Source organism: Anarhichas minor, unplaced genomic scaffold (genome assembly GCF_050575085.1).
Source record: "Anarhichas minor isolate MPS153535 unplaced genomic scaffold, ASM5057508v1 ptg000014l, whole genome shotgun sequence".
NCBI classification, from domain to species: Eukaryota; Metazoa; Chordata; class Actinopteri; order Perciformes; family Anarhichadidae; genus Anarhichas; species Anarhichas minor.
The window spans coordinates 13,984,998-13,999,905 of record NW_027466460.1 but is presented as its reverse complement, the minus strand read 5'-3'; the positions used below and the strand labels follow the sequence as shown (position 1 = coordinate 13,999,905).

The window sequence follows — 14,908 nt, the reverse complement described above, 5'->3', positions numbered from 1 at the left end:
GGGGTCTAACCACCACAGCGGAAGGATTTTTACGCACCCTCTGGCGGCAGTGCGACTCCTTCTACTGCGGCTTCTGTGAGAGCAGATCCCTCCGCCGACACAAACTGACAGAAAATGAAAATAAATACAAAATCCAATCAAAACAGAGATTAAACAGCAACACAACTTATACTAAGATAAATAAAAGCAAAAGCGAGTCTGACTTATCTGGAATAAATAATATAACATATAAATCAAACCGTAAACATCATAATTTCAAATAAATACAAGTCACAGGTTATTCACAAAGTAAATATAATGACATCTTTACACAATGTGAAGTAAACTGATTACATGTTGATGATAATTCAGCGTGTTGTTTTTGTTTTCTCTCCTCGTTTAGCAGTCGGTGTTTTTGTACCGACTCTTAATGACCAGCAGGGGGAGACAGCGCTCAACAATATCACACCAGTCAACACCTCACTCCTGAAAGAGACGACACAGTTATTACTGTCGGGACATTATTTAACTCTCTGATCAATTATTTCAGTTTCATTCATTTTGATTCACTTCTGATCAATTATATACACAGCAATAACTGGTGAAATGCATGTTACTAAAGCAGTGCAGACAGTTGTAATCTGTGCATATTTACAGTTTATTTAATAAAGGTTTTTCTTAGTTTTTTTTAAAAAGCACAAGACATAATTATGAGTCAAAAGGCACATTTTAAAAATAATTCTCATTTATTTATTGTATTTTATAGAGTATACAGGAGTTAAAAGACCAGTTCACCACCGGGAACTCCTCAGTGGAGTGATTCAAATTCAGGCTTTGAAAAACTCAAAAATATCGTTCTGCATCCTTTATTTAGGACACGCCCCTTTAAGAGGGGTCATCTGGTTTTCAAGGGGTCCTACACATTATATAAACAATCAAAGCAACAATAGTGACAACACACAAAAACAACAAACAGTTAAACAGACAAAACACAATAGCTTTAAAATAAAGTTGGTAGTAAAAATAGTGTCCATAAAGTTTCTTTTAAATCTTCAGTAGAAATAGTTCCTATGTCGACATCATTTATTGATTCTGAATACTGATGCGTTCAAGGTCCCGTCAGGCCCAGTGGACACCTCATAACTACACACAACAGATTATATTTTAACCAGAATCTAACTAGTACTCTTGTTTATTTTAGTTTTAGTTTGCCTCCAGTTGAATATGTGGGAGTTTTAATTTGAATAAATACAAATGCACTGAGGACTACGCACGATTTAAACACAAGGATCCGCCTTCAGGCCCTCTTCATGGTGCAATTAGCTTTTAATCATATCATTACAAACATCCACACCAGGGGCCCCTCGGGGGCCCTTCACTCTGGTTCAAGTTCCCTCTCTTCCTTAAAAATAAACTTGGTTTTGGTTGTTGTTTTGATCAATCTGATGAGTCTATGTCAGGATATTTGACGTTGATGTGATAACATAGTATAGTGAGTTCATTGACTTTCAAAATGGCCGCTATAAATGTGAGTATTTTTCACATCAGTCCAGTGTAGGCGGGCGGCATCCTCCGGTTCTACCGAGTGTCTTTAAACCTGCATTATCTCTACTGACCAGCAGGGGGCGACTCCTCCTATGAGAGTCTATGAGAAAATGACTCTACTTCTCTCTTGATTTATTACCTCAGTAAACATTGTAAACATGAGTTTATGGTCTCAATCTCTAGTTTCAAGTCTTCTTCAATACAGCATGATGTTCATTTAGTAAATGATGGTCCATTTAGAGTCAAACGGACCATAAAGTAGAGTATGCTTTAGGGCGGGGCTTACTGTGATTGACAGGTCGCTGCGTCTCTACGTCAATCCTCCGCATTCCAAATATAATAACTTCCGTTCATCGGTTGCAAAAAAAACAACATGGCGACGGCCGTAATCCAAGATGGCGACGGCAAAATTGCAGAACTCGAGGCTTCGTAACGTCACTTATGACGACATGTAGACGTCCTCGTGAACGTCCAACCAGACATTCTAATACTGTCAACAGTTGTGATTCAAGGTTTAAAGTTTGACAACTCTTCTGGAATCCTGCAGCTAAACTTCTTCTTCACCAACATGCGAACACATAATGTTTTGATGACGTCGGCTGTTAAAGCGTCTGTTGACACAAGTCTTTATTTAATCAGTTGTTCCGCTGCAACTATAGGGATCAATATTCACATATGTGTTTAGAGATTTGGGTGAAGTGACCCTTTAATTACAACGACTTGAGTGATGTAAATGATGTTTACATGCTCGCTCTCTCTCTCTCTCTCTCTCTCTCTCTCTCTCTCTCTCTCTCTCTCTCTCCTTCTCTCTTTCTCTCTCACGCTGTCCTATGCTCTCTCGATCACAGCCAGCCTCACCGTGGCTCATCACGGAGCTCGTGCTGCAACCATCTGCCAATAACAAGCCTGCTGCGAGAGAGAGAAAGCGCGCGCGAGAGAGAGAGAGAGAGAGAGCGAGCAAGGCTCCTACTCCACAGCGCGCGGGGCTCGTGCAGCATCAGATATGTGAGCGGTGTGGAAGCAGCTCTTCCTCGCGCTGCAGGAGGATGGCGGGAGGACGGCGGGGTCTCGTGGCCCCCCAGAACACGTTCCTGGAGAACATCGTCCGCCGGTCCAACGGTAGGATCCGGTTCTGTCCGGTTTACACACCTGGATTCAAACGTTAATAGCCTGTCTGTTGTGTGGAATGTCTCGTGGTTCTGTTCGGTTGTGTCATCATCAGACAGCTCCTCTGTGATAGGCTCTTAGAATTTAAGAATACCTGCACGTGTCTGGTCATTACCTTTATTTATTTATTTACATTTTACATTTTCACATAAAGCCCAGTAGCACTGTATCATTTTTACAATTAATATTCATTAACCAATATTTACACCTATATTTTAAAACTAGCTAGTATGTTTTGATGTTTTTTAGCCTGAAGTTACGCACCTTGTCTACCTGCTCCATAGTTAACTAATGTTACATTTACATTAAAAAACTAACTACATATTTTTACGATGTTTCATACTCTAAAAGTAGCGTATTTACCTTAAATCCAAGCAGTAAATGTCCTTCTTATGTCAGGCTATACGCCTTGCATACGCTACATTTAACAATATAAAATGATTTAAACAATTAGCCTTGTCAACAGACAAAAAGATCATCTGTAATTATAAATAAAAATATTTGTCAAGCAAAGATACCTTTTGCTAATCGACAATGAAAGCAATCGCTATTTGTTGCCCTATTTTACTTTCACATATAAGAAGTGTATATAATACATGTAAAGATACTCGTACTCTCCTTCCATGACTATTTAAATAAATATTCTGTTGGCTCAGCAGTAAAAGGAAAATCTCCACTTTACTGTCCTTCTGTTGTCATTTAATAGGCTGATGAATACTGCTGACTATTACGTTTTAATATGACTTTAAAGTAAATGTGATGTTCATGCTGCTGAAAACAATAGTGAACACCAACTGTATACATATAAAATATTCTTCTTTTAAATAACCAATCAGGAACCATTAAACAGTATTTACATGCTTAAAGGTACAAACAAAAGAACTGAGAACCTGAACCATGGAAACGTAACGTTAAAGGGTCACTTCCCCTAAAATTGCACAAAAATTTAACAAAACACATTTTCTTACTTTCCTTTAGTGACATCTTTCCATGCAGGTTTTATTTGGCCAATACAATGACGGTGAATATAATTTAGTTTGGGCTGCTGTTCCTACTCGGGGTGAGAAAAACCTTAAAATTAGCTTTAAATTCATAGTAATCTGAGTTTTATTACTCTTATGGGACTAAAAACATAATCAACATGAGGCATGTGTGACTGATTATGGTCGTCACACGCATCAGTAGGAAACCTACACTGTAAAAAGTGAAGTGATCACACCTAGCAGAATCAGGGAGCCTGGCTAGCCTTTATTTTTGTGGGTTTTTTTGGCTCCTCGGCGTCGGTTTAGTTCAGCTCTGTTCTCACATGTTCATCTGTTTCTGCTCCTTTAACCACTTTTCTTTTCAACTTTTCAGTTTGGACATTATCACATAGACAGACAGGTACAGACCAGTGTTTCCACATGCTGTCGTGTACATGTATCCCTCCCTATCCACTCATGATTATACTATATATATACATATATATGTATATATATATATATATATATATATATATATATATATACACGTCACACACACACCAGCTCGCTAGAGTCTACTCACTGTATTTAAAAGACAACAGCAGCTATTTGACAATTTAGTTTCTTGAATCTCTAATTCTAAATCAGTTTCTCCAACTTTTCTGGCTTGTGACCAAATATTATGTCCTAAAATGTACACGCCGTGATCCCAGCAGTCAGCAGAACAACATTTCATGTGATCACAATAAATAGCGAGAGCACAACCGAACATGAAGTGGAATCAACTCCTCTCTGACGCTATAAGATTCAAGCTTATTGCAGAGATGTTGTAATGGACTTTAATAGATTATACAGATGAAGCTAATACTGTTATCTCAGCGTAACTGGTGAGAAAAAGGTTGCAAATCGTTAGCTTAGCATTCTGCTAACTGTGCATCACTGAAATGCTTCCCTGATATTGTAAGACACTCTTTATGATAAAGGTCCATCTTCGTTATTTTCGGTTGCCTTGCAGTGTAGGCAGCTGCTGTGAATGCTGGAAGAGCACATTTTTGTTTTTCCTGCAGGATAGTTACAGGCATCCAAACGATTACACGGCCTCAGTTTCTCTTTACTATCCACGCTCGGTGTCTCTCTCAGGCGTGAAATTGTCTGGACGTTGAGTCAGCGAGTAGGGGTCAGCCAATCTGTTCCCGTTGGTTAATGTTCATTTTCACAAGTAGAACACAGACGTATTCAGAGAAACGTATAGTTATTCAGCTATTGTTAAGAAACGTGCTAGCCAGCGTTAGCTAACGTGTACAGAGAGTTATTCCGCTCCACAACAATGCGTCATCATGTGTTAACGAGCACAAAAGAGGTTCAATACCTGCAGAACAAAGGACACTCCTATCAGCTGTGCTTGCTACTTGTTAGCATGCATGCTAATAGTAACATAGTAAACACCAGTATGTTATTAGCATTGTCACTGTGATCTTAGTGGCATGCTGGTGTTAGCATTTAGCTCAAAACAGACTTTTAATGTGTTTATATCCTGAAGACACACACACACACACACACAACGGAAGTATAGAGACATTTATCTCCGTCAAACACATTTGTCCTGTTAATCTCATGCAGTTAAATGAGCAGCAGCTCACGGCTGTTGGGCTAGCCTCAGTCAGGCTGCAGTGTAATTCGGTGTAACGATAAACTACGGCTGAACAAGCCATTAGCATAACATTCTGCCCAATTCATCCCAATTAATGAAACTAAAGGATGCAGTCAAGCCTTAAACTCAGGAGAGCTGCCAGTGGCCCCGCGATGCTGCGGTGTTCATCACACCACACAATAGGGAACAATTGTCCTCATGGTGGCGCTAGAGGGAAGGTGAGGACACGTTTTAATTAATGTGTTCATTTATCGCTTCACACACTTAAATCTCAGCTCCTCGTGGGGGTTTCGGGCTGACTGACATTTTTGTTTCGTCTTAAGGACACTCAATAAGTCACTATTATTGGTAATACACAGGATTATGTTGTAATAATTAAATATTTAATTATATTTGTCATTGTTGTCATACATCATCATGCAGTTCAGTGTGAGTGGCATCAGTTCGTTGTGTTCGCGTGTGTGTCTCTCATCCTGAAAACAAATCTCCATCCTGAACTTTGTGACATTAACTCCTCATGTATTTTGCATTGGAGCAGTCGTGTAGTTAAAGTCCTTTGGGTTTTTTTTTTTGGAGCACGTTACAGCCTGCAGGCTGCACAGCAGACATTATCTTCTCCTCTGCAGGGATTCAACTCAAGCCTTTGTTTAAAAAATGAACGAGAAAGTGTGAAATATTTACGAAGTCATTTCTAAAAGTGGAAGTCTCAGAGTGGAAACTGGGGAAAAACACTGATACACAGGAAACAGTTTAGGTCATCACATTCATAACAGCTGCTCCACACATACAGCATATATATCAGCTTCAGTTATATTATTAAAATAGTTTACATCCAATTCATTTGGCAGTAACTGTCATTGACAGTAGCTTTGGACAAAACGGCAGTGAAACGGGTAAAGAGAGCCGCACGCTCGTCTTCATAATTCTGTGAAATGTGAAAATACAGACACGAGACGCATGTCGATATGATTCAGTGCAACTTACACTTCCCGAAGATGTCATTATCTCCGATGTCCGTCCAGAATAATTGTCCATAAATCCAATTAGACACTGCACAACTTCACCTTGTTCTCAGTATAAAAGTAATCCAGTAATAACTGCAGCTGTGGTGATAACAGAGGTGTGGAATAAAATGAGTCAACAACATTATGAACAACAATGACAATTTTGCTGATGCTCGGACACTCCGTACCAAAAACACTCTTAAGTTCAATATCAGCGCTAGCACACTGTTTTAAAGAGGTCAACAAAAGCACACACACACGCGCACACACACACACACACACACACACACACTGAGATAAACCTTCCTGTGTCGCTGTAAACTAGTGTGTGTGTGAGTTGCTGCTGGTGGGCTGTGATTGGCCGTTAGTTGTTTGTTCTGTTGTTGTCTGAACTGAATATTAATAACAAAACGCAGTAAATATTAAATATTGTAAACTTCAGTCAGTACAACTCGTGGTTCACACATGATCAGCTACATCACAGGTGGATGGGTGGACGAATAAAAAGATAAATACATGATATTTATCTGTTAGGGCTGCAAGATTATGGCTTAAATGACAATTATGACTTGCTTTATATTAAGGACACGATTATTAATCCCAATTATTCATTAGTCTAAGTCTAAATCATTATTAATTAATTGGACAATAGACATGTAGAGCTGCGGAAATTTGTCTATCACCAGTTAATTAATTGGCAACAATTTTACAATAATCAAGCAATATTTCAATTTATTTAAAGCAGAAATTCACTGGTTTTCTTACTGTTCTGTGACACTAAACTGCTCGTGTTTATTGGACATAACAAGACATTGTAAAATGTCACCGAGGACTCTGGGAAGCTGTGATCTTGTATTCAAATACATTTCTATGGACCCAATGATTAATTGAGAAAATAATCGTCAGACTAACGGATAATAAAGATAATTGTTAGCAGCCATAATCGCCTGTGCAGCCCTACCATGTATATAAAACATGGTTATGAAACGTGTCTGTCATGGAACGCTCTGAACTGGGACACATTGTAACCTGTAACTGGTTTCCGCGGTCAGACACAAACTTCGTGCTGGGGAACGCTCAGATCGTGGACTGGCCGATCGTCTACAGCAACGACGGCTTCTGCAAACTGTCGGGTTACCATCGAGCCGAGGTGATGCAGAAGAGCAGCACCTGCAGGTACAGAGACTCACCTGCACGCTGCTGCTGCTGCTGCTGCTGCTGCTGTTGTTGTTGTTGTTGTTGGACCGGCGGGACGGAGAGTCTCATCGTGCTGTCTTTGCTCCTGCAGCTTCATGTACGGAGAGCTGACGGACAAAGACATGACTGAGAAGGTTCGGCAGACCTTTGAGAACTACGAGATGAACTCTTTTGAGATTCTGATGTACAAGAAAAACCGTGAGTACTTCAAGTTTTTTTTTTTTTAAAGTACTGCAAATGTCCCGTACTAAAGGTGACTGGAGGACAGAGTGAGGAGGACAGGGGAAGAGGACAGAGTGAGGAGGACAGGGGGACTGGAGGACAGAGTGAGGAGGACAGGGGGAAAGGAGGACAGAGTGAGGAGGACAGAGGGACAGGAGAGAACAGAGAAGGACAGGGGGACGGGAGGACAGGGGGACTGGAGGACAGAGTGAGGAGGACAGGGGAATAGGACATGAGGACAGGGGGAAAGGAGGACAGAGTGAGGAGGACAGAGGGACAGGAGAGAACAGAGAAGGACAGGGGGACGGGAGGACAGAGGGACAGGAGAGGACAGAGGAGAACAGGGGGACATGGGGACAGAGTGAGGAGGGCAGGAGGACAGAGTAAAGGACAGGAGGACAGAGTAGGACAGGGGGAACAGGGGGACATGGGGACAGAGTGAGGAGGACAGAGGGACAAGAGAGACACAGGGGGACGGGAGGACAGAGGGACAGGAGAGGACAGAGGGGGACATGGGGACAGAGTGAGGAGGGCAGGAGGACAGAGTAAAGGACAGGGGGAAAGGAGGACAGAGTGAGGAGGACAGGAGGAGGACAGGGGGACGGGAGGACAGAGGAGGACAGAGGGACAGGAGAGGACAGAGGAGAACAGGGGGACGGGAGCACAGAAGAGGACGGGAGGACAGGGGGACGGGAGGAGGAATGCCTGATACTGACTGATGTTTGTGTTCTTCATTCTTTATAAACTCCACTCAGGAATATTATTTATGTTATTGACGTATTAGATTTGTTTCCAGTGAGATATTAATGAGTTCATATAGTGTCTTTGTTTGTTGTAAACATTACTGTTGCTGATCTAGAAACTACATTTCCCAAATAAACACCTCCTCCGCACCCAGAATAGACGTCGCAGCACGGTGAACCGTCTCGCTTGTGGACGTGCGCTGTGGAGTGTGTTGAGTTTTGACACGTAATTCTTGTGAGGAACATCAGACTGACTTCCTGTGTGTGTTTGTGCTTGCGTGTGCTGCAGGGATGCCAGTTTGGTTTTTCGTGAAGATCGCTCCAATCAGGAACGAGCAGGACAAAGTGGTCCTGTTTCTCTGCACCTTCAGTGACATCACCGCCTTCAAGCAGCCAATCGAGGACGACTCCGTAAAAGGTTAGTGTCCTTTTTTTATACAAACGATTTTACAAGAGAGCTAAAAGATTTCTTTCTTGTGGACGAGCTTCTTGTTATACATGATGTGAATAGACAATACGTTCCTATATGAAGACTAATGACGGCTTTAACCCGGATGTTTCTAAAATGTGGACGGTCAAAACCCTAAAGAAGGATTGGTACTTGCTGACGCGTTGTGTTCTGTTATTCCATGTGTTTGGCAGGTTGGGGTAAATTTGCCCGTCTGACTCGAGCGTTAACCAGCAGTCGAGGAGTTCTTCAGCAGCTCGCTCCAGCCGTCCAAAAAGGAGAGAACGTCCACAAACACTCACGGCTGGCAGAGGTGAGATCATTTCTCCTCAATAATCATCTTTTAATTTAAATCCTGTCTGCTGCATAAAAGCCTTCTCCTCTCTTCAATAATCTTCTCCTGCTGAAGGTAAAATCCAGTTTTTTGCGTAGCCAAACTACAGCCTGTGCGCTCAGTCTGAAGCTATGACATTACAGGTTGAGAATAAGTTCAGTTTGGCGGATATTTCTGGATGATATGAACCTCAGGATGAAGTACAGTCCTTTCTCTTCTCTCCTCTCATAAGACCTTTGGCCTGATACAGATAGATGGTGACTCAGCAGAAAGTCCCTCACCTGTGCCACATGGTATCTGAGAAGCTTTCCATTTGCTTTAGATTTAGCAGACGGTTGAACCTGATGTTTTATAAATGAGGACACTTTACCTTGGACTGAGCCGTAATAATGTTGAATACAGGATGACGCAAGAGAGAACTGATGCGTGTAGAAAAGCACTGTGAGCCTACAGTATTGCTGGTTTCTTTCTGTCGTGAGATAAGAAGTACTTTAAATTGATCTGAAACAAAGTACCTCTGACATCCTGTTATTAGTGGCGTGTTCAGATGGGCGGATAGATGGAAGCAGTTCCTGTTATTTACTGACGGCCTACTTTCAGGCCAAGATAACTACCCTGTTATTAAAGATGGAGGTCGGCCCTGATTACTCTCGTCACCAGAGCTCCTGTGGATCCCAAAAAATATATATATTTTTAATTTCCAGTTTCAGAAATATTTTTTAATTGAACCCCAGTTTTTAAAAGCACGAAAAAGCATTTTTTTTTTGACAAAATTACACTGTTTATCAGCCACGAGCTGTATAAACACACATTATTGGCAGATTTTCAACTCTGACGGTTCTTGAACATATCATGTCTGACTAATGGCTCTGTCAGGAAAAGTTTCAAACTATCAAATAGTTTGAAAGCTCTGGAGAATCACTGTGGTTTGACGATATAAAGGACTCCATTCACACCTCCATTCACCTCCATCACCCTCGTTGGTGTATCTGAGGGGGAGGAGCGGGTGAGATGAGGAAGAACATCAAACACAGTGCACACTAAGTAATGTTTGCACACAGTTTACTGTGGAATCTATGTTTTTGTGGAATTATTTGTGTGTCCGACATTTTGTCTGTTGCACATGCGACAACAGGAAGATTCTATGTATAGAGTTATACATAAATAAAAAATAGTGCCAAAGTATGAAGTAGAAGGCATCATTTTGCAAATTGGAAATGAAATCAGACGCAGTATATTTGATTTTTTTAGGAGACGGATCACATTCACAGCAGCTGATGAAGGAACACCGTCCTCGGTATTTTAAGCTTAAAGTTAACACTTTGTTTTGTGCTTTTTAATTATTTTCGTTCACCTCTGTAGGCGTGCATTTTGTCCCGTGTTGCTTTGTATTAATCTGCTGCCATTTTGCCCGACAAGCTGCGGAGGAATAAATATCCTCACGGCTCTTTGTTTCAGAGGATGACAAATGAAATGTGTTAGGTGTATTTTACTGTATCAGCGCTCTGCTAACAGGCTGATACATTCTTCAGCTGTAATTAACTGTGACTAATCTTCCCATTAACTGCACAGCGATCATTTCTGTCGGCACTAATGTAGACGGCTATTATCGGGGGGGTTCACTGGGGTGATGCTGTTTGTACCGACATTAGTAAATTAAGATATTTCTCACATTAATTTACTTATTTCATACCAAATACCTCGATATTGATATTGCAACTACATTGTAGGATTGACTACTGGTGCTTCACAAAATATTTACACAATGAGATTTTTGATAAATAATCATTAGTACTGTTGGTATAAGGACTAAGTGGGTAAAGGACATGTTATAGAACAGCGAGAATAGTAGACAATTTACAGTTTTGATATAAATTTGGTTAAAATGTAACTTAATCTTCATGAGGGTTTGGTCTCATCGTGAAGTTATGAAAACTCTGTGACCAAACCACAGCCTGATGCTCTGTTTACTACGTTTGGTCTCAGGTTCTCCAGCTGGGTTCAGACATCTTGCCTCAGTACAAACAGGAAACCCCGAAGACGCCGCCGCACATCATCCTTCACTACTGCCTCTTCAAGACCACGTGGGACTGGGTCATCCTCATCCTCACCTTCTACACCGCCATCATGGTGCCCTACAACGTCTCCTTCAAGACCAAGCAGAACAACGTCACGTGGCTGGTGGTGGACAGCATCGTGGACGTCATCTTCCTCGTCGACATCGTCCTCAACTTCCACACCACCTTCGTCGGCCCGGCCGGGGAGGTGATCTCCGACCCGAAACTCATCCGCATGAACTACGTCAAGACCTGGTTTGTCATCGACCTGCTGTCCTGCCTGCCTTATGATGTCATCAACGCCTTCGAAAACGTCGACGAGGTCGGTGGACGTTCATTAATCTCTTAGATGCTAAATAACAGCCTCTGTAAAGTGCAGTACAGTCTGGCCGTGTTACTGAGGATCACAATCCGAAATAGTTTCATTGCAAAATAGGTTCGCACATACAAGGAATCTGTCAAGAAATACATGAAGATGATCAGTTTTTAAATTATAAGACCTTGACAGTTTAGTGCAAAAGTCCTCAGTATAAAGTATAAAGACTACATGCATGTGGGGAGACCGTGACACTTGTAGCTCACAGCGGACGTGTGACACAGACGGAAGATGTAGTTGAGGTACGGTGGTCGGGATGTGACAAAACTTGGTCGCAAATTCAATGAAACTGCTGTTTTCTCTGGAGAGCTGATGCGCGTCAATCTGCGATGACAAAAAATCAATAATGTGCTTTAGTCAGGTCAACATAAATCCAAATTTATAAAGTTATATCATTTAATATTATACGATTGTAACTTTCAACAGTTGGTATTTTCACCAGAACAAATGATCCAAATAAGCATATTCACGGCCATTTATTTTGACTCAATCACACACGCACACAAACACACACACACACACACACCGTCCTGCTGCCACAAACACTCACTAGAGCACCAAATGTGGATTAATCCGCCACTGAAAATAGTCCCAAGCAAATGCACTATTTCCTCCTGTTTGTTTGATTAAAAACTACAAAGACCAGCTGTTTTAGGAAATGACTGAACCTTTTTTTAAACATGAAACTACATACTTGTGTTTTTAAAGATTTACGTTTCCATTAATCAGGAAGTCTTCAGAGACGGACTAAAACACCGTAGCTTTGATTTATTAACGACAGCATGCATCTTTAATACCAGCTATCATGCATCATGCTCGTGGCAGCTGCGAGTTGCAGCTGCCTGTGAGGAGGGACAATCATATTGAGTATCATCAGGATCAACACAGAACACAGATCCTCAAGTGAACTGTGCTGCAGCCACAGTCTGCCCAGCTGAGGCATGAAATGAAAGAGGATGCAGCGTGACTGCAGGAGTCTAATCGAGATGATGGAGTGGACCGTTTCACATCCATCCGATGACTTCCCGGCATGTAATGACTCCAATAGGTGCGGAGAGAAAAAGGTCACGACTGAGCACCGCCGAACCGCTGACGAGTCACAAATGCAAAACGTCCAGCGAAGCAACAAGAATATAATTTAAATCTGTCGTGCGTCTACAGCCTGAAACACATCGCTGGTGTTGTGTTCAGAGTAGAGGGTAGCAGGGCTGACACCTTCTGGTCGGTTGGTTGGTCGATATGCTCTCGTCCGACCAAATCCTCACTGAACGATCAGTAGCTGGTGTTTCATGAGGAGAAAAGCGCTTCTTAACCCATTCATTTTGGGCCGGGAGGGTCGTGTGAGAGAGTTCGTGTCTTAAATAAAAGGTTATTTTGCTGCTAGTCAACAATAAAGAACACCGTTTGGAACGCTTGTTTATTTAGCTTCGATCTTCCCACTGCTGTGAGTAGGTGAGAACACAGTCTGTGGATTACTGAACTAAAATGTTGACGTCTTCAGATGTCTCATTTAGTTCAGTTTACTGTAACAGAAGGCAAAGAGAAGAAAGCAAAGAGAGCACAAATATTTCTCTTGTTGCTTGAATAAGAATAGGAAACACAAAGCTGTGATCAATAACCTGTTAAAGTCCTGATAGGTACAGTTTATGTGTGTTCAGATCAGAAGCTAAGTTGATTATTCTGTTGAGCTAACTGTGACAAAATAATTATGAGCTCATAAAACCTAATTTATTATCTTGTGATAAATAAGTCTATATGAGCCAACCATTCTCATCTTCGTCACAGCAGGAAGACAAAGCTTGTTGTGTCATTAGATAATGATGTCGTGATCATGGGGAGTAGAGCTAATTGAATCCTGTCCTGTGTGAGCTTCCATAGAGGAGTGAAAGGAGATGAAGTGTCGGGGGTTTAACCCCTCGCTTCAGCCCATCGAGGTGAAATCAACCAATTCATCCTGCCTTCGGTCACGGCGTCCACAATCAGCATCTCTAAGCGCCAGCGGTGAAGGCTCTTAATGGAGGAGCGGTGCATTGTGGGTGTTTCCCCAGCGAGGAAACGGTGTTGTTGATGAGAGGCGGCTGAGTGGTCTGATGAGAGGACGCGTCGCCGATGGCGGCATAGCTGCTGAAGCTGCTGGATGTTTCATACATGTTTATGAATCTTTCATACCGACTTTATCCATCCGGACTTTTTAAAAGCACTGGAGGGTTCAAGAGCATGTCACGAATACAACCAATGACCAGTGAGATTACAGGATATCAGTCGTATATCTGACTTCATACCATGACCTCTGCAGTGGTGGAGGTACTCGGATCTGATTGCAGTTCTGAATTAATGCTCCAGTGTCCTCTCATAGCTGTCTTTAAGCGGCTGTAGCGGGCTCGGTTTAGATGAAACTAGGCAATCATTGGTACCAACAAGTCACGCCAAAATTCACAGGGGTGCCTTTAACTCTCACCTCAAGATGTCTGAATGAAAATTTGGATACTCAGGAGCCTCTCTTGCTGTTTTTTATCTGAATCCCCTCTAGGATAACCACAGCCTCATGAACCTTTACAACCACAAACTATCTATATCTATATAATCTATACCTCTCTGGCTTTCAGAGGACGTATGGCTTTTTTAGGAATATTGACGACAAAGTAGTTTGCTGTTAACCTGCCATCTCCCACTAAAGTCCCCCCCCCCCCCCCCCCCCCCTGATATAGATCCACTATGCACGCTTTAAATAGACACTTAACACTTTAATAACAGACATCTCTTTATTCTATTGTACTGTGTTTATTGTTATGCACCGATCACCAAGTCAAATTCCTTGTTTGTGCAAAAAATACGTTTGTGATTCTGATTCCAGGGTTAAACTGTAGACTAGAGGAAGACGGCAGCAGTGGAGCTTACAGCTAGAGTTATTTGTGTTCGCGCTAACAGCTGAAAAAAGTAACGTTAGCTCGGGCGAAGGTGCCCAACTTGTCGCTAAGTGATGAGCAACTGGAGGAAGACTTTTCCACCTGACAAGATTTAAGGCGTCTAGCGAAAGGAGATACGAAAGCTTTGAAGTCTTTCGTATGATTTGATGTGACAGGTGAGAGGGCGACTCCAAATAAAGCAGTGATTGCAGATGGGTCGACGGGGTGGTTGAATGGGGCTCGGAGGTAGAGCGGGTCTTAATCCAGTCGGACGATCGAAGGTTCGATCCGCAGCTCCTCCAGTCCGCATGTCGATG

At 42.0% G+C, this 14,908-nt stretch overlaps 1 protein-coding gene across 4 annotated transcripts in view; it reads left to right on the top strand.

Annotated features, from left to right (window-relative positions):
* Nucleotides 1-2,460: 2,460 nt before the first annotated feature.
* LOC142949783 (voltage-gated delayed rectifier potassium channel KCNH1) overlaps nt 2,461-14,908 on the top strand; it is a 32,751-nt gene continuing 20,303 nt past the window's right edge. For 2 of the 4 annotated variants that reach the window (XM_076091612.1, XM_076091613.1), the window contains exons 1-6: nt 2,462-2,643; nt 7,361-7,484; nt 7,597-7,703; nt 8,760-8,888; nt 9,113-9,231; nt 11,239-11,631. In XM_076091612.1, coding sequence (XP_075947727.1) covers nt 2,571-2,643; nt 7,361-7,484; nt 7,597-7,703; nt 8,760-8,888; nt 9,113-9,231; nt 11,239-11,631 — 945 coding nt within the window. In that variant the 5' untranslated portion in view covers nt 2,462-2,570. Of the gene's footprint in view, nt 2,644-7,360; nt 7,485-7,596; nt 7,704-8,759; nt 8,889-9,112; nt 9,232-11,238; nt 11,632-14,908 lie in introns of all 4 variants that reach the window. The other 2 variants (XM_076091611.1, XM_076091610.1) reach the window with 2 other exon arrangements.